Below are 20213 nucleotides of genomic sequence, written 5' to 3' on the forward strand. Positions count from 1 at the left end.
TCAGAGTCAAAGGCAAAACTATGCTTAAAGTTCCAATTTAATAAGGCAGGCATGTTGGCATCGTGCTATGGAATCCCAATTCTGGAAGTTACATCAGGATCCCACCCAGTTAAAAGTTCATGATCTTGTCCCCACACCCACAGTCCATCACATGGTCCAATCTTCTTCTGGTCCACGCTAGCACCTACGCCCAACTGCTTCCGATCAGGTGCAAAGGTTTGGGAGACAAAAGATGACCTTGAGCTTCTAGAAAGGAATTTTTTATTTTGAAAACAACACATTCTACCCCTTGCTAATTCCCCCCCCCCCCCTTAATGAGAGTGTGGCAGGCCAAAGATTCTTAAAGGAACCGCTGCAGGCCTGACATTGCATACAGAAAAGCTATTCTAACTTCCATCCATTTCTCTGGAAGGAAGAGGATTTGAGAGGTATTAAATAAACCAAGACCCAGATGTCCATTAAGAAATACGATTCCTCATAATCCTATGTTTAATCTTATTAAATCTGAAATTCATCAACACAAGCTAGAATATCTGTAAAGGAAAAACATATTTTCTGAAAGCTGTTACACCTTCTTCATCAACGCAGGTGCACTCAATTAAAGCTATCTATTTTGAGACCTATGCTTATCAGCCGCCAATGATAGCATAAGTTTGGCAATAAAATGTGTTCTCTTAACTTGAAAGGGGTGTCTCATCTTGTTTTTTTAAGACAGCAGCCACATTACAGGATCAAAATCTATTAAACGGAAAGCAAAGATTATACAATCTGTCTAAATGTTTAAATGACTGTAAAAGTACTGACATACACAAAATGCTGTATATTGTCTTTTGTACTTCTTCACTGAAAATTTCCTTGTATAAAATGCTAACATCTAATTGCGGCCCTAAGTTTCACATTCCATTTCTAATCATTTAGAACTAGATCATGCTGATCAGCGAAGAAATATCTTTATGTTTCATAGCAATCTGTGAACAGTAAAACCCTATAAAATACGTACACATACTGCAAACACATCAATTACACACATACACACATATATATAACATAGGAGCAGGTATGATGATAAACATCATTGTGATTCTTACAAATTTACTTGGACTGAATGATATGATTTGTGATTCTGTCTAAAATACGATATTTTTTAATAGGGAATTTTCAGTTTCAAGCTTAGATTTTCTCTATCTTCTATGGAGATATCAAGATTTCTTGCATGAAAGCAGATACTCAAGATTTGAATTGTCTCCCTTTCAATCAGACTATTACACTGTATAAAATGCATAGTTCTAAACAGTTTAATTTATATGAACTGGAAGCAACCTTCACAGTCACTGGCACTGGTGATGTGACCTAGAAGGGTAGTGAAAATGACTCCAAACTCAGAGATTACACCAAGGATGCCATAATTGTTATTGAAACATATCCATACTGCATCTAGTATCATAGAACTTCATTAATTTTAAATTTTGAATTGTAATTCATTATAGAGAATTATAAAATGTATAAAATCCCCCCCAAAGGTTACACTAGCATTACATTAATTTTTCACTCATTTCCTTGTTACTCACTGAAATAGTTCAGTCTTTTACAAGCATAAGCATTGAGAAAATATATCTGGATTGTCTTTTGCACTCATTTCAAGAAGGAATTACCTGCAGAATATGCAGGTAAAATGTTTGCCTCACTGAAGAGCTTAAAGGTTTTTGTATTTCTTTGCTCTCATCCAGGAGCGCAATAGTTTTATAGTTCCATGTTCTTCATAGGTGCTCTTTCTGATAAACTCTAAAAGAGGTGAGTGCATCAGATTTCTCTTCAAGGTGTAGCTTTGTGCCTGAGTTCCTTAGTTGCCTAGTGATGCTGGAAACACTTGGAAGGCACTTATTCCATGCATTTTAGCAAGGAACCCTGGTGGGGTTTTTTTTCATGTGAAACTTTGTTACCATTGCAAAATTAAATATTAACATTTTTAATTGAAGCATGAATATATTTTTCATTTGAAAGAATTACATTGTAACAGCTAAGGCAAAATGCCCATCAACATGAGTGATGTTGAATTGGCCACACCCACCCAGTCACATGACCACCAAGCCACACCTACCCAGCTGGTTATTAGAGAAGAGAACTGGTTGTTAAATTATTTGAATCCCACCATTGGGTAAAAGGGAGCGTATCTTGCTTTCAGTGTTTCATCCTTCTGAAAGAAATAGCAATAGGACTTAGATTTCTATACCTCTTCATAGTGCTTTTTACAACCCTCTCTAAGCGGTTTACAGAGTCAGCATATCACCCCCAACAACTTGGGTTCTCATTTAACCTACTCAGAAGGGTGGATGACTGAGTCAACCTTGAGCCTGGTGAGTCAGCTGAAGTAGCCTGCAATGCTGTACTCTAACCACTGTGCCACTTCGGCTCTTAAATATTAATCTTCGAGTGAATTTTAGTGTATAAAATACTTTGTAGAAATTTTCAAATTGTGTTTCTGTCAATGTTTAATTTTTTTGATACTGTCTGAAATACAATTGGTATCATTTTTAAAAAAAAAACAACACAATAATATAGTATGTTGGAAACTATTCCCACGGGTACCTTATTGAAAATAAGCAAATCTGTATTAGACTAAGTTCAAACTCAATGAAGGCTCTGTTGAGTATAGGTTATCTACTCACTGAGTCTATGAAGGACCATGCACAGAATTTTCATAATGTGCACATATTGTCATACAGTTTCGTTTACTTCAGTCCAAAACGATGCAAAAAATGCTGCAGTGAGTACAAATATATATTAATAGCCCTAATTACATATCAATAACATGGAGATATTTACCTGTGTGTCAGTCTCCGGTGGCTAATGCAAACAGCTGTTTGTTGATCTTGTGCAATGCATACCTTATGACGAATGCATTTCATCTTTAAGCATGGATCTTTAGCTGGGTCTAAAGCTAAAAAACAATTGTAGAGAATATTTTTTTTAAAAAATACACCTTTTCTACAGACATACAGAAAGTATAAATAACCTATTAGTTCCCCAAGGGCAATGATGTATCACTGATCCGCTAAGAAGACTAAGACTAAGAAAACCAGGTCTTTCCTCGCAATTATCAGTTAACGGTGAATTGGGTGATCTTACTAAATTCAGCTGACTAAAACTGCGACATCACTGATCCGCAAGCTGCATTGGTTTCCAATCTCTTTCCGGGTACAATGATCACCTTTAAAGCCCTTCCTGGCATGGATATGTATAGATACGTTTTTTTATGACTTTAAGCCTCTCGGAGTTACCCTTTGGTAAGATGGGTGGTCAATATATTTTATACATACATACCAGGGGTGGGTTTCAACCGGTTCGCGGCGGTCCCTGCGAACCGGTTGGTCGGCAAACCCAGAAGTAAGTAACTTCCGGGAATGGCGAAGGGCGCGCCCGCCTGTCCGCGGTCCTTACCCGGTTTTGACGAGTTCTGCGCTTCCACGCATGCGTAGGCCGCATACAGCGCCTGCGCGATCCTCCAGAAGCAGCTGGAGCGTCACGCAGACACTAGTACGCATGCGTGCACCGCGCGCGTGCACGAGGACACCGCCGGCCCCGTTCCAACCAAACCGGTTGGAACGGGGCAAGAAACCCACCCCTGATACATACATAGATGCATACTAAAAATTTCTAATTTATTTTTATCTGCTCTTCTTTGACACAATGGTTGTCTTAAATTCAGAGGAGCCTTTCTTTGGGAAAAGACTTATATTTACATCATTGGTTCTTATATGTACATACATATGTATTCATGTTGGCAAGTGCACTATGGTAAAAGTTGCAATTTTGCAAAAAGATACACTTAGGGCCAATTAATGCCTAAATGTGGTAAATGGTGTGATCAGTTATATCCTAAATAAATGTTTTATTAACATTTCCACACTGAACATTCTGCCAATGCTTTGAATCCTGCTGATCTTTCTTTAAGCAGTAATGGCTTTATATAATGAACACAACAATCATATGACAAATTGCTAATGAAAAATTAATTAAACTGATCTGGAAGGACAGAATTTTGATTAACTGTGATTACTATACATCAGCAGGCAAACATTTTACCATCTCAAAATCAAAATGTAAAATAATTGCACAAAGTAACTTAGTAAGAAGGAACTCACACCACTCTTCCCCAACCACATTAAATCAATATTCAGTTTTATGATATTATGCAAAGTATGGATTTGACCTGCATTAAATTTCAATTTAAAGTTGTTTAAACATTTAATGCATCAATTTTCTTATTAAACAACAATTTTAAGGTATTTAATGCTTAGCAGTTATCATTTCCTAATGGGGAAAGTATTTTAGGGGTTTACTCAGCCTTCCATCCTTCCGAGGTGGGTAAAATGAGGACCCGGATTGTTGTTGGGGGCAATATGCTGACTCTGTAAACCGCTTAGAGAGGGCTGAAAGCCCTATGAAGCGGTATATAAGTGTAACTGCTATTGCTATTATCTAGTATTGCTGTTATAAATATTATATTTATTTCTTCACAGTTAGAGAAGTAGGAGCCAATATTCCCAATTTAATATAAGTATAAATATTACTCATTTTGCTGTGGAAATTGTCTAAGTTCAATTCTAGCCAAAATATTCTGGATATGTTCACATTAATGTATTCATTTTTATAATTATAAGGAAACTATTCATAAATTAGTAATTAAGCATCACCTGCACGTTTGCAAAAGTAAAAAAAGAAATATCCATTCTACTCTTTTGTTACGTTAAAATAAGTATATTAGTATATTTTCATGTTCTTACTGTACACATAGGAATTAAAATAATCTGAATTTGGATAGATCAATATTGATACATTTACATTTTTTTTTACAATTCCAACTCCAGCACTGAAAAATGAAATGGAAGCAAGCAGCTGCAGTAACTATCACTGTATTTATACCCACAAGCTTACAATAGGCTTTAGAGCCAGTGTAAAACAAAAATTAAGATTGTAGTAGCAGCAGCTACATCATCTTCATCTGGATTTTCAGTTTAAAAGTATTAAAATGTCCTCTACTACTTGCCAAATATGAATCCTGCCCCTTCCTTCCTGTAATAAAGCTTACCGAAAGTAACTTGTAGGAAGCTGTTTTAAACTTAGAGAAAATTTGCTTTCTGAATCAAATCCCTCACAAAAAGTGAACTCAAAAATAATTTGGCCAAGAAACAGACTTTGCAGCACAGGTGAAATGTGTTAAATCCATATGCCAAATCCAATTTTTCCTCCAAAACAAGACAAAGTACTAACTACAGTGTTTCCTCAAAAAATAAGACCTATCCTGAAAATAAGCCATAGCGTGTTTTCTGTGCATGCACCCAATCCCTACTCACAAAATAGGCCCTACTTAAGCGCCTGCAGAGCCGGTCTCCCACCCATCCTACTGACACGAGGTGAGGTGAGGCAGGGGATGGAGCTGCTCCATGGGCCACGCACCAGACTACCCCAGGGCTCCCGTGGCCAGGCAGGCCTTCCACGCCCTGACATCTGTGTCGCCTCATGGTAGCTGCTCCAACAGCCTCATCCAGGAAAATCCTGCACGGCTCCTGGCCCACTTCATGACTGCAATGGAGCAGGAGACCAAGCAACACACTGCTGCTGCAGCCATGAGGCAAGGCAGGTGTTGGGGCATGGCTGGCCTGGCTGCAGGGGCCTTTAGGTAAGCTGGTGCAGGGCCTATGGGGCAGTTCCATCTCATGGCAGCAGCACTCAAAAGAAATAAACTTCCCCTGAAAATAAGCACCAGTGCTTATTTCGGAGCCTAAAAGAAAATAAGACCGGGTCTTATTTTTGGGAAAACATGAGTACTTAGAAGACAAACTGCTGCTATTCAGCAAAACTGCATTATACAGTGCATCACTCCTAAAAGTGTACATAGAATTTACACAAAAGAAACAAACATACCCAACATTTTAAAAAAATCTGCTGTTTCCAAATCCACTTCTTAAATCACCAGGATATCTGCTTTCTTATTGATTTTATGTATCAAAATAAAAGACCTGGCTTGCAGCCATCCACATTTTTTTTTATTTTGCAAGAATGCCTCTTGACCCCTGGAGCCTTGAAACATTATTTATAAAACTGGTTTGAAAACTGATAGGAGTTCAGGCCTCATATACATGTCACTTGACTGCCATCATCAGAGCTGTAGCCATCACCAGTGGATGCCTATGAGGTGGCGCAGTGGTTAAATGCAGGCTACTTCAGCTGACTGCAGTTCAGCAGTTCGGCTGTTCAAATCCCACAAGGCTCAAGGTTGACTCAGCCTTCCATCCTTCCGAGGTGGGTAAAATGAGGACCCGGATTGTTGTTGGGGGCAATATGCTGACTCTGTAAACCGCTTAGAGAGGGCTGAAAGCCCTATGAAGCGGTATATAAGTCTAACTATTGCTATTGCTATCTATGTATTCAGAAATTCTGGGTTTCATACCCAATTATAAACCTGCCTAATTATACATAAAAATAATAGTGCTGGCTCTTCGGCATGGAAATGGAGATGAGCATCACCCCCAAGAGTCCTAGGGGAACCTTTACCTATACTATAGACTTTTATCTTTTAGCTAGACAGCTGCTGGTGTGTATCAATTTAAAACAGGTTTATTAGATTGTCTTATACCTAAGTCAACAATGATCTAGGATTTGTCAATATAGCTTGTATAAAAATGTTTTCCATTTCCATGCCGAAGAGCCAGCACTATCCGAAGACGTCTCTGTGGTCACATGTCTGGCATGACGAAATGCCAAAGACGCACAGAACACTGTTATCTTCCCAAAACATGGTTCCTATTTTTCTACTTACATTTTTACATGCTTTGGAACTGGTAGGTTGGCAGAAGCTGAGACAAGTAATGGCAGCTCACTCCGTTACATGACACTAGGGATTCAAACCACCAATCTTTCTGATCAACAAGCTCAGCGCCTTAGCCACTGCGTATAAGATATATATGCGGTGGCTCAATGTATAGTTTATAGTAGAGTTGAATAGTACTCAGTTTACAGTATAGTAGATAGTATAGTAAAATACAGGAATAGTAAAGAATAGTAAAATATTGGAATGGCTGATAGAAAATCTGCATTACATATAGTGCATCCAAATCCTGGTTTATCTGATAAAGGATAACGATTCAATTTGCGTGACCCGACAAAACCGCGCTCGACAAAACCGCGCTCGATGAAAGCGCGTACCTGACGTCATCAGCAGCACGATTAAAAAAATTAAAAAATAAATTAAATTAAAATTAAAATAAAATTAAAGCAAGCCAATTCACATAAAGGTAAGGGTTAGGTTTAGGCTTAGGGTTAGGGTTAGGGTTATGTTGAGCGTTAGGGTTAGGTTTAGCGTTAGGTTAAGGGTTACCGTTAGGTTTAGGGTTAGGTTAAGGGTTAGGGTTAGGTTTAGGGTTAGGTTAAGGGTTAGGTTTGGGGGGGTTAGGGTAAGGTTTTCGCTTTAATTTTAAATTTACCGCTCACAGCGCGATGTTTTCGCTTTTGTCGAGCGCGCTTTTGTCTACCGCGGTTTTGTGGTGGAACCTCAATTTGAACTGAGGAAGTCAAGATTTCAATCTATTTGTGAAGGTACAGATTTAATTCTAAACCTCAAGTTTGATACTACAGTAAAATAATGCTATTATTGAATTAACAAAATGATGTTTGAAAATAAAATCAGGAAAGATAACTATTGTTTAGTCCTCGAGACTACAACTGACAGCCAGCAACAGCCAGGCCGCGCCCAATTGGCTAAGGCGCGGCATGGCTGAGCGCGGGCTTTCAGACGCATGCCTATTGGCCTCCCTGCTTGACAGCTCCGTATAAATAGCTGTCAAGCAGGGCGGAGTCCCGATCTACCGCTAGCCTGTCTACTGTTCAGATCTGCTCTAATAAAGTGCCGTTAACTTACCTCAGGAGCCTCCTGCCTCGTTCCTTCAGGGAATACTTCAACTATAACTACCACCAAATCAGGAATGATAACTATACCTACCATCTTTATCTTTTGGAAGAAAAGTAAAATATAATATGCAAATTAAACTGTCATTCATGTAACATTAATCATGTTATGTCTTCCCTTTTAATCTTCTCAAGGTTAAACATAACTAGTTCTTTCTCTTCACACAGGCTTAGTTTTTAGTGCCTGATCATCCTTGTTGTTAGGGTGATGAACAGAAGTGAACAGAGTACATGGTACCTAAACAAAGAAAAACTTCTATGCCTTTTGATCTTACTCTTGAATATAACAAAAATTAAATTATTGTAATATATTCCTCATAGGGCTGCCCTTTAAAACTGTTTAAGAGTATTAAGTTGTTCCTAATATAAATTCCAAAAATGAATGAAGAAAGAACATGAATTCAAGAACATAAGACTATGTAAGCAAGCTCTTAGATATGCATTAAAATTCAAGACCAGTTATTGACTATATTCTCTAAATATATTCAGAAATATTTGTATTTATTGAATGCCCGTATTCAGGAAACAAGAGTAGAGCTCATTAAGTGGAACACTTGTGCATGCACAATGATGTATAGACAAACAGGAGTAGTTTTCAAAAGCAGCCAGTGCAGGTAATTTAATGATTTGAAAATGTATTGTTTTTATGCAAACTTCAGTTATAAGCATTGCAAAGCGCTCCTTTCAAATGTTTTACATTTCATGAGGTCTCCTGAATACGAATACTTTGCCTCGGATTCAAGACTGGGTAAGTAATTTGCAAAATAAATATTCCCACTTTACATGCTTATAGAGAACAGTTTGCATTTCCCAAAATCCTGTTCAGTTATGTATTCTGACTTCATCAAGCCAATATACTTAAATGGGGCATATTGATGCAGACTAAAAATCTAATGAAGAATAAAATCTAAATTTCTGACAAGTTAACTCCTTAGTTTACAAACCATGTTTTTTTGAAAAGCCATGATAAGCCTTGGTCCATCTTTTCTTCAAGGAGATAAATGATTTAATGATAGTTTATGTACTCACTAATAAGACTTACAAAGGTAGCTGTAAAAACAGCAACACTTTCTGTATTTCCTTTGATATTCCATGGTTATCCAGGTCTGATAGTTATTCCACAGGGCCAAATAGATGAGTCAAGATGCTCATTAGCATTACAACCTGTTTCCTCCCACCATTATTAAATTGGTATTTGAAGGAATACCACCTACAATCCAGAAGAACATTTATTCTTTAGCAATTGTAGTCTTAGATTAAATAGTTTGTGATTTATACTATCTGCTTTTAAAGCCATCCAAATTAGTAGTCATCACTGTCTTGTGATAATGAATTTCATAGGTGGCATATGCAACCTGTTTGTTACATGTTTGTTTGTTTGCTTGATTGTTATTGAACTAATAACAGGGAACTCAAGATTTGTTTTTTGATAGTTACCAAATATCAGGCTTCAATTATTGTTGATATACCGTGTTTCCCCAAAAATAAGACAGGGTCTTATTTTCTTTTGACCCCCCCCCAATGTTGCTTGGTCCTTATTATCGGGTGGGTTTGTTGGTTTGAGGTTGCTGGGTGGCTGCTCTCTTGCAAGCAGGCGCCCGAAGAGCCGGGCACAGCCACATGGGGAAACGGCTGTGTTGCACTGTTGCCTCACCATGCCCAGCTCTCCCTGTAGGGCCAGGCCAGGGTGCTGCCGCCGCTGTGGCCCTGCTGCCGCTGCCATGCTCTGAGCATAACCGGCTTCCAAACTCCGGAGATCAACTGCTGAGCCTTCAGGCAGCGGCCCCTCTGGGACTACACTCTAGGGTTGTGGGCTGGCTGCAGGAAGACTCTCTGTCCCACCAGTCTTTCAACAGCTAGCCCACAACCATAGAGCATAGTCCCAGAGTGGCCACTGTCGGAAGACTCGGCAGCGGATCTCCAGAGTTTGGAAGCCGGTTATGCTCAGAGCATGGTGGTGGTGAGGCCACGGTGGCAGTGGCGGCAGCAGTGGCATGGCGGCAGCAGCAGCGGGACCATGGCAGCAGCAGCACCCTGGCACAGCCCTGCAGGGAGAGCTGGGCATGGTGAGGCTGGGAGGCATGTGAGCTGGGGACAGAACAAGTGCTCGCGCAACCTCTCTTTCCAGCTGGGCAGAGCGCCACACGGCTTAGCACCTTTGGGATATTACTGGGTTGGTGAATGGCACTCTGCCCAGCTGAAAAGGGGCGTTGCTGGACAGCTGCTCGTGAGAGTGGCTGCTCATGAGAGCAGCTGCCCGGCAACCCCCCGCTCCAGCTGGGCACAGCGTCACCCACCAACCTAGCAGTATCCTAAAGGCATCAAGCAATGTGAGCGCCTTTTCCCCCCTCCCCCTGCGGCTTTGTGTCTTCGGGATATCACTAGGTTGGTGAGTGGCGCTCTGCCTGGCTGGAGGTAGAGGTTGTCCAGGGGGCTTATTATTGGGGGAGGACCCACAGGAAAATTATTGCCCACAGGAAAAATATGGCATGACCTTATTATCAGGACATGTTGTAATTTCAGGGAAACACAGTATGTATTGATTATTTATATTGTTTGCATCTGGATTTTAAATGCTGTTATCCTGAGTCACCATAGTAAGGTGAGATGAGTAAGATAGCTATATAATTAATTAATAACTAATTAAATTAAGTGAGGCATTTATAAGACAGCACTAAAGTGGGGACATAAAACTGGAAATACATGTACTTATATTCACATTATTAGCATTATACAGTTAACATAAAATGCAAATGGTACTGATATAAAAGCTCCAATCACTCTTGGCAATTTAATAAATTAACCACCCAAAGTGTACAGCTCAAGTACTAACTTCCTGTTTAAATTTAATGAAATGGTCATTGTCATAAATCATTTTTCATCCAGAGATCTACCAAGGAATATTCAAGCATTAACAAAAGCATTAAAGGCTTTAAAATTATTTAGGTCAGCATATAGAATGAATCTTTCAGTATGCTTTTTTGATTTCTGAATCCGGAAGATATTAATATATGTATTGTATGTAATAATTAATATAGCCTAAGGGCCCAGTGTCCAATAAAATTCATATATATATAGACCCTAAACATACTTTATATAGAAATAAAATACACAATGGGATGCCAACAGGATGCAACCCTCAGCCGCCCCCATCCCCCAAATAAAGAGAGTGTTGTCCCATGTTATATATTATTACAGTTTAGAATTTTGGACCATTTTAAATACTATATCCAATTTGTTTCAGTTGTTCAAAATGTAAAAGAAAAGACATTTCTCTAGCTTTTTATGTCCAACTTGAAATTCTCTTTGTAATAATCTACTTCACGGATCAAGTAATATATACTTAATATCACTTAGACTTATATACCACTCCATAGTGCTTTTCAGTACTCTCTGACCTGTTTACAAATGTCAGCAAATTGCCCTCAACAATCTGGGTTCTCATTGTACTGATCTCGGAAAGATGGAAAGCTGGGTCAAACTTGAGCTAGTCATGATTGAACTCCTGGCTGTGGGCAGAGTTAGCCTGCAATACTGCATTCTAACCACTAGCCACAATGCAGCATGGTGTGGTGTTTGTTTTGAAAGAAAATGTATAACTACAGCTTATAGATTCATGTGCTTTTTATCTAAAGATTTACAAATAGCATACTAGTTTATATGGATAAATATTATGAAGCTCAAGTTTAAACAATTAATTATATATACAAAGTTATATATAACATTGTGCAAACTATTTAGTATTCATGGAAAGTTTTATGCAGGTGTACATTTTAATAGTCATAATCATATTAAATCTTTTCCATGTAGTAAATATTCCTGTAAAAATATTCAGTAGTAGTAACTACATAAAAATATTGAATATGCTCAATTGCTAACAAAATGCATGTTATGATTTTATGTTATGATTTGCATACATTGCTCATAATGGAAATAAAGGGAATTGCTCATTATGAGCATACATTGCTCATAATGCATGTTATGATTTGCATAAATTGCCCATAATAAAAAAAAGAAACTTGGAAAGATTAAAAAAATTTATAATTTCCAATAATACAATATAGGGTTAGTGCAATAATTTGACTAGATTTAATCAAGTTGTATAAGGACTGAGTTATGAATCATTTTACAGCCTCTGTCTACCTATATTCACAGCTTTGAAATCTGTATCTCTAAAATGTGCAACTCCCAGAAGGTAGCCCTCATCTTACAACTGCAATTGAGACTGGAATAAAGAAAGTGGTCTTAAGTAGTTGTGCCCAAGCTTCTTTTGCCATGGTCATTAAGTAAAACACGTGGTTTTAAGTAGTTCATGTTGTTGTTAAGTAAATTCAGCTTCTCCCATTGACCTGGTTTGTCAGAAGCTGTTGTGGCCCCACCGGTGGCCAGCGGAGCTGGCAGCAGAGTCAGACAGTGAAGAGGTTGGGGAGGAACAGGGGCCAGTCCTTGGGGAGCTTTCCTCTCTGCGTCAGAGGCAGAGAGGGAGCTAGACAGCAGTGAGGCAGAAGAACAGCTGCAGCCTGTTGCCAGTGTGTGCGTGAGCAGAGCTACCAGAAGACAAGAACAACTAAGAAAGCAAAGTCGACTTAAAAGTAAAGTCACACTTTGGAGGTGATTGGTCTCTCCCATAGGAAACAAAAGAGGAACAAACGGGGAGTGGGCTTTTGCAGAAAACAATTTGTTCATTCCGTCTGGAAAGTTCAGTTTGTGATTATGAGAGACCCTGTGCCAACTTTTGCTTTGCCCTGTGTTTGGAAACTAGTTATCTGGCAACACTCCAAATGAGATAAGGTGCGTGTGGATAAACATTTCTCAGAAACAGTGTTTGCTAAAGCCTTGCTGACTGTGAATGAAAGGAATTCACAGTCATGTAAATAAAAGAGTTTTTGTCAGGACCAAGACTTTGCTTCTTGCTTTCTAAGGAACCTGGGTTAGAACAGAGCTGGCCGGAAAAGTTACAAATGACAATCAGGACTCTGCAGCCATCATCACAGAGGTGGGTTCCTACTGGTTCACACCAGTTCGGTAGAACCGGTTCGTCAAATCTACCGAACCGGTTAGAAGAGGTTCCACCAGTGGACCCGGAAAGCAGGCCACACCTACAGAAGAGGTTCCAAAAAATTTTGAAACCCACCACTGCATCATCAATACATGTTAGTTGCCAAGTTCCCCAAAGTTTGATCCTGTGGCGGTAAGAACAAATCAGAAACTTACTTATTTTAATGTGAACTTTTTTTTTTTGAAAGGTTGCTAAATGAACTAAAGGTTGCTAAACGAACAGCCATAAGTCAAGTGCTAGAAAATTAACAAGCAAAAGTTTGGAAACATTCCAGATTGGAGAAATTTAGTTTAATTTAGTTTGTTTAATACATATTACAATTACATTTAAAATTGTTCAAATTTCAAAATTGCAATACGCATAATTTATTAGTTAAATCTAAGGACATTTTACTAAATTGTACAGTCATGTTATGTAGCTAATCGAAATTTTAAATAACAAGAAGCAGTATTCTGTATGTGTGTCTGTTGCAAGAAAAAAATAAAACACTTCAATTATCAGCCAAATGTGGAGTTTTTGTTACTTTTTGTTAATCAGCACAAACTAACATTCATATCTAGCTTCACAATAGTATTGGCCTATCTAGTTATACATAAAGAGAAACATGCATATTTGCACATCAGTTATATATGTAGTGTTGATTGCATTCATAATATTCATTATAAACAACATTAACATCTGATTACAAATTAATTAAAACACTACATTAAAATCAAATTAAAGTGAAATCTCAAAATTTATTTTGTGGTTTATTCTATAAATACAGAGCAAATATGTAAATCAAACTCAGTTCAGTTATTCATCTTAATGCCCGTGGGCTTCAAACTGAGCAAAATCCAGGCCTGCCTGCTCCACATTCTACCCAACCTTATCACCTGACTGTATACTTGTTAATTTCTAGGAGGTTGGAACTACAGGATGGACTGCCGTCATACAATTACAGAAATTGAGTGACAGTAAATTTTAGTGCTCTCTGAGCAGAGATGGGATATGACTGGTATGCCCCCGGTATGGGCGTACTGGTGCCTGCTGGGAGCACCAAGTACTGTTCCAGTACGGTGCTCCGGAGGGCCCACCCACTCTCCTTACCGCTATTTGAGCCGATCGGGGCATTTGCACACGTACATGGCGCCTGCACAATGCTCCACCAAACACTTGGAGCATTGCAGTAGGTGGGTACACAGACGTGCACTGCACGCATGCTGCCACATGCACATGGTGGGCGCCCGGCCCTGTTGCACCATACCAGTTGCAACGGGATCCAGAACCCACCACTGTCTCTGAGATACAGTAGAACTTCAACATCTCAATGTAATCTTGGGTATCTGCATCATATTTACAGTGTTTTTGTTGATTTTGTACTGTTTAAATTAATATTACAACACTGAGATCAGTGTGTTGTAAGATATGCTGAAGTTCAAGAGCTTCATTGTTGATGTGGCTTGCCCTAAGTTCAACCATAGAAAATTCTTTATCTCAGAAAGGGTTTAGAAAAATAATGAACAGGGCTATTTTTATCAGTTTAGTTATTTGTGGCGATAACTGTCAGTGTTTTTTTACTACTTTAAATATCAGCCATTACTTTCAGAGCTGAATATTTTATATTCTGTTCCTTGGCAGTTTCCATTTGCATAAAAAGTCTCTACTCCACAAGCAGTTCTGTAAAAATGTGCACAGAAAGACTTCAGTTTTATCAACAATGTCACAAGTGGAGTTTTTATTTTTGGGATTGGGGTTAGGAGATTGAAATTGGTAGGGCTTGTATTCAGAATAATGGATCGAGGACCCATTTTGTTTCTAAGAAGAATGCCAACTAAGCCACGCTCACAGAACTCGTAGTAAAAAAAAATTGAATCCCACCACTGCTTGAACTTCCTAATTGTTCCACGAGTCTTTGTCCAGAATGATTCAAAGTTGTTCTTCAGTTGCTTTGTACTTTTTTGGGGGAGAAGCTAAAATGAGATTTCCTAAGTTTAGGGCTGAATCTGAGTTTAGGGAGCTAAATCAGCTAAACAAACTAATATTACAATGTGTGGCAAGTAGCAAAATTCTGTGCATATTCCTCTGCTTTTGTCCAAGATAGAACTTTGAGAAATCAAATGAACTTTTTCTGGTTTTAGGGGAAAAGTACAGTTGCTTTTTGAAGAAGCACATTTGGGACATTGGCTGAGAGCAAATACTGCAAAAATCTTGTCCATTTTAAAATCACATTGGAACCAGTCATGTTTGCTTTCAATTAGCACCAAACTGCATGAATATGACTTCTGTTTCAGGGTCCAACCTGTGAGATCTCTCCTCTATTTCTCACATTCACAACTGATGTTGAATTCTACACCAAAAGTAGTGAAAACTATTATTCCTCATTAACAGCATATGGAATTAACAGAATAACAGAGTTGAAAGGGAACTTCTAGTCCCGTTCTTCTTCTAACCCAATGGTTCTCAACCTGTGGGTCGGGATCCCTTTGGGGGTCGAATGACTCTTTCACAGGGGTCGCCTAAGACCATTGGAAAACACATATTTTTGAAAAAATATGGAAAACATAAAATAATCTTATGGCTGGGGGTCACTACAACATGACGAACTGTATTAAAGGATCGTGGCATTAGGAAGGTTGAGACCCACTGTTCTAACCCAACCCCTGTTCAAGCAGGACACCCTACACACTTCAGACAATTGGTTGTTCAGTCTCTTCTTAAATGTCTCCAGTGTTGGAGCACCTACAACTTCTGAAGACAAGTCATCCCACTGATTAATTGTTCTTACAGTCAGGAAATTTCTCTGTAGTTCTAAGTTGCTTCCCTCCTTGATTAGTTTTTATCCATAGTTTCTTATCCTGCCTTCAGGTGCTTTGGAAAATAGGTTCACCCCCTCTTCTTTGTGGCAGCCGCTGAGATATTGGAACACTACTATCATATCATCCGTAGTCCTTTTTCATCAAACTAGACATGCCCAATTCCTGCAATTGTTCTTTGTATGTTTTAGCCTCCAGTCCCCCATTCATCTTTCTTGTTCTTCCCTAAACTATTTTTTTAAGTTTAAAATCTTTTTAGAGAAGATAGCTATGCTTTCTTCTATTACCACTTAGTAAGGGACCAAATTGCAAATTACTGTCCATTTTGATAGCTTCATAGTTCCACTTATACTTTGCATCTATTCTCTTTTGGATTTCCAGATCCCTGTTTTGTTTGAATGATTAATTTCTGGGAGGAGGTAAAGAGCCCTCTGAACCTGGGAACCTCCAGATTTTTTGGACCACACCTCATGCCATATAACTGGAAACTGGAAATGTTATTACAGTAGTAATAAAACATAAGTGGGGATTGGGGTGGGGGTCACAGAAAGCTGTCATAGATACTGTGGAAATAGGACTAAGTTTAGCTGTTTTGTAATAGTGCTCTTCAATTTAATATTAATAGCAGTTTAGAGAAATGAATTGCCAAACTGTATCTGTTTGTCTGTTCGTGTGCAATAGCAGTTGAAAAATAAGGTTGATCAGGCTCTGGAATGTAATGATTAATCTCTATCCCTTTATATTGCAGTTGCAATTAATAAATGCACTCCAAGCCTCTAATATCCTTAGCCATATAGGAAGAAGCCATTATTAACTGTTCTTTCTGATATCAGTTCCGGGAATAATAACAATAAAAAAGAGATCTGGATCACATTTGAAGATGAAATGAAAATGGGTAATATACGAACCACATTTTAAAAAATCATTTCATCCATCTCCTGAGACACAATTTTATACAACTGCCACTGGAAATATAAAGAGTCATCCAACAATTTTTGGCTACATGATCATGTGATATTCAAGTGTTCACGAGAGAGTGGGGGAAATGGCAAGTTTTATTGTGATACAAATTGAATGTTGACTTTATATCTTAAAAATCATTTACTGTGACAGTTTCACTGATAACAGTTATCAATAAAAATAAACAATGGAGTGATTACCATTTAATACCGAAAACATATAAAATAATCTATTAGGAAATAATTCTCCCAAGAAGGAAAATTAATCTAATTTAACATGCTATCACTTTCTTTACTTTTTTTGTTAATTAATGTTTTACACTTACACTTTACACTTACACTTAAGATAATGCACTTTTATATTGTTATTGTTATTAATAAGTGTATTATTAAGTGTAATAATATAAAACTTAGACTTGCTTTAAATTCACTTTGTAAAAAGTAGGTTCAAGGAGAATACCTAAAAAGATAACAGCAGCTTTCACGTTACAGCTCATAATTCTAAATATAAAGACCATTAAAATCACCCTTTTTATTTGTATGAAGATCATTTCTTACCTTGATCAAAGGATGTAAGTGGACTCCATGTACGGAAATAATCATCCTGCAGCAGAAAAAGAAAGCATGTGCTTAGAATGGGAAAAAGAGTACAAACGTATGAATGGGGAAAGACAGAAATGCATAAAAGATATACAAACCTCAACTTCCTGCACATGGTGCGCAGCAAAAAAAAACACAAAGGAAAGATACAATTATCATATGGACACACTAATTGCAGGAAACACATCTTTGGTAATGAAAAATAATTGAAAAAATAAACAGCTAGTTCATAAACCAGATGGAAAAAGTATCTGAAATAGCCACAATTTTAATTCAGAGTTATGTCATGTTCCCATCGTAGTCTGACTCTGAGATGAAAGACGAGCAGCTGACAGACAGCGGGAGAGTGCTCTGTTGGCTGTGGAGGAAACTGGGGAAGGGCAAAGTCAGGTTGGGCAGAGTACGAGAGAGGTAGAACAAGACCAAGGCCCCACCCTGCTTCTTATCCTAGGGATCACAGGGATCACAAGGAAGAAAACAGAAGAGAGCAACGGGGGTTGTGTGGCTTACAAGGAAGGAAAGGGTCCTGGTTTCCTTCACAAGGCACACCTGGGGATGGAGCTTAAGGGAGAGGCACTTGGGAGCGGCGTTAGTCATGAACAAACACTGAGTTCACCTAGTGTGGTGTTGTGGCCTGCATTCCTGGCATTCCTCCCGACTGCTTGAAGTATTTACGACCTTCTATGTACTTATCCTGCTGGAATTATCCTTTGCTCCTTGCTTATCTTGCCCTGCTGGAGTAGCTGCAGGTTTGTGGAAGAGCTCTTCTCCAGTCTGGAGAGTGAAAGGGACCTTGGGGGCACAGTTGGCGTTAATAAAGGGAGTTATACCAGTTCTCTGGCTGTGTTGCCTTTGTGCCACGCTCATCACAGATTATATTGTGTTTCAATGTACATCATTATTAACTATTCTGACGGTTGCTTACACAAATTATCTTGTAAAAAGTATTAAATGGAATGGCTGTAAAACTTCTCGCAGAAATGAAATTTCATTGCCAAATATTAATCCGACCACAAGCACAGTGCTTGTAGATCTTCACTCTACATATTGCTTTCAAAACTTACTGTTTACAAACTAAATTTCATTTCATTTCTCAGCATAAACAAAAACAAATCTGAGTACTAAGCAATATACTGTTAATGTAAGTGCTATTAATTTTAGTGGGCTTCACCTGTATAATTTATTATTTATTGATTTATATCGCCATCCTAACTAAACCCTGGACAGCATACTGATTAAAACACAAAACAATATAACAATCCCTAGTTCCTAAGGATAAAATGAAAATTATCCCCCTTCTCTCCTTCTTACTGACCCCATTGATCCTCTCTTATCCCTTTCTGTCCTTCAGGCTTGCCACACAGAGGCTCTTCCTATCTTATCCCCTTCTCTCCCTCAGACTCCTCTCCAAACTCCCAGCTCGCAGGCTGGATGAGTTACAGGCTAGCCATGCCCAAGTGGCACGTGATAAAAACACAAAATAATATAATCCCTAGTTCCTAAGGATAAAATGAAAACTATCCACCTTCTCTCCTTCTTACTGACCCCACTGATCCTCTCCTATCCCCTTCTGTGCCTCAGGCTTGCCACACAGAGGCCCTTCCTATCTTATCCCCTTCTCTCCTTCAGACTCCTCTCCAAACTCCCAGCTCGCAGGCTGGATGAGTTACGGGCTAGCCATGCCCAAGTGGCACTTGATTAAAACACAAAAACAATATAATCCCTAGTTCCTAAGGATAAAATGAAAACCTTGTTCCTAGAGGAACACCTGAACAGCAGCAGAGTTCACCTAATCTCCCGAACTAAATATCTAAAGTCAGGTCTTCAGCATCTTGCAAAAGTCTAACAGGGTCAAGGGCATCCTGATCTTTTGGTAGATGCTGTTCCACAGAGCAAATGCTGCCATTGAGAAGCAACAATTCTGGGCTTCAAAAAGATGGCACTGGTTTCATAGAAGAGACCCAGAATATGTCTTTTTGACTGAGAGCGGAAACAATAGGAAAGGTGGTGCCTCAGCTATCAACTCAATCTCTTTATCATTTGAATTATTCATTTTTGCACTATTTTGAACTATGGTACAAAAACTAATAATTAATATTTCATATTGTAAATATTTATGGGGTTGCCTAAAGAATTGTAGAAATAACTACAATTCTGATATTCCTAGACTTTGCAAAGGAACACCCAGAACCGAAGGCTACCACGAAATAATCGGGAAGCATTGTGCACATATTTAAGCAATCATTTAGTAATCAATGTTCAGCTAAATATGCATGAACATTACAACTTAACATTTAAAATCATTCTGATAACTGCTATCTATTATTAATTGTGAAAAGATTTCTTTCTTCCCACAGATGCTATTCTGGAGAGAAAAATGGACCAATCAAATTGGAATATATCTATTCCTCATATGAAATAAGGATACAGATATTGCCAATGAATACGCAGAAAATTGCTTGAAGAAAATGATGCATGCGGCTGTAAGGATTTCTATTGCCATTTCAGCTTAGAGACAGAGATTAGCTCCTACTGAGAAAATTTACTGAAATAAATTACTTACGCCTCACATACATATTTCTAATGGACTTTATAATATTCCAAATAATCAATAGCTATGTACCTATGCATAAGTTAATGTACACCAACATTCTTTTTACAAGGATATTGACTGAAAATCTAGTTTCAGCAATTATAAGTGAAATTGCATTTAACATAAAATGTGAAATTGTTGGTCTGTTCGAAGGGAAATTTCAATCTGCAAAGCTGCAGGTAATATAAGAATAGATCAGGTAGACTGTATTTTTCTTCCATCCAATCATTCACATATAAAAA

General features: G+C 38.4%; 1 protein-coding gene across 1 annotated transcript in view; it reads right to left on the reverse strand.

Moving 5' to 3' along the window:
* Nucleotides 1-20213, reverse strand: part of SPOCK3 (SPARC (osteonectin), cwcv and kazal like domains proteoglycan 3) — a 139592-nt gene that overhangs the window by 72407 nt on the left and 46972 nt on the right. Inside the window, exons 3-4 of the mRNA XM_087724689.1 lie at nt 17337-17382; nt 2824-2938 (exon numbers count right to left, since the gene is read on the reverse strand). Of these exons, the coding sequence (XP_087580815.1) occupies nt 2824-2938; nt 17337-17382 (161 nt within the window). The remainder of the gene's footprint in view (nt 1-2823; nt 2939-17336; nt 17383-20213) is intronic.

The sequence above is a fragment of the Thamnophis sirtalis genome, unplaced genomic scaffold (assembly GCF_051295495.1).
Source record: "Thamnophis sirtalis isolate CommonGarterSnake01/CBP01778 unplaced genomic scaffold, rThaSir2_p1.2 scaffold_10, whole genome shotgun sequence".
In the NCBI taxonomy this organism is placed as follows: Eukaryota; Metazoa; Chordata; class Lepidosauria; order Squamata; family Natricidae; genus Thamnophis; species Thamnophis sirtalis.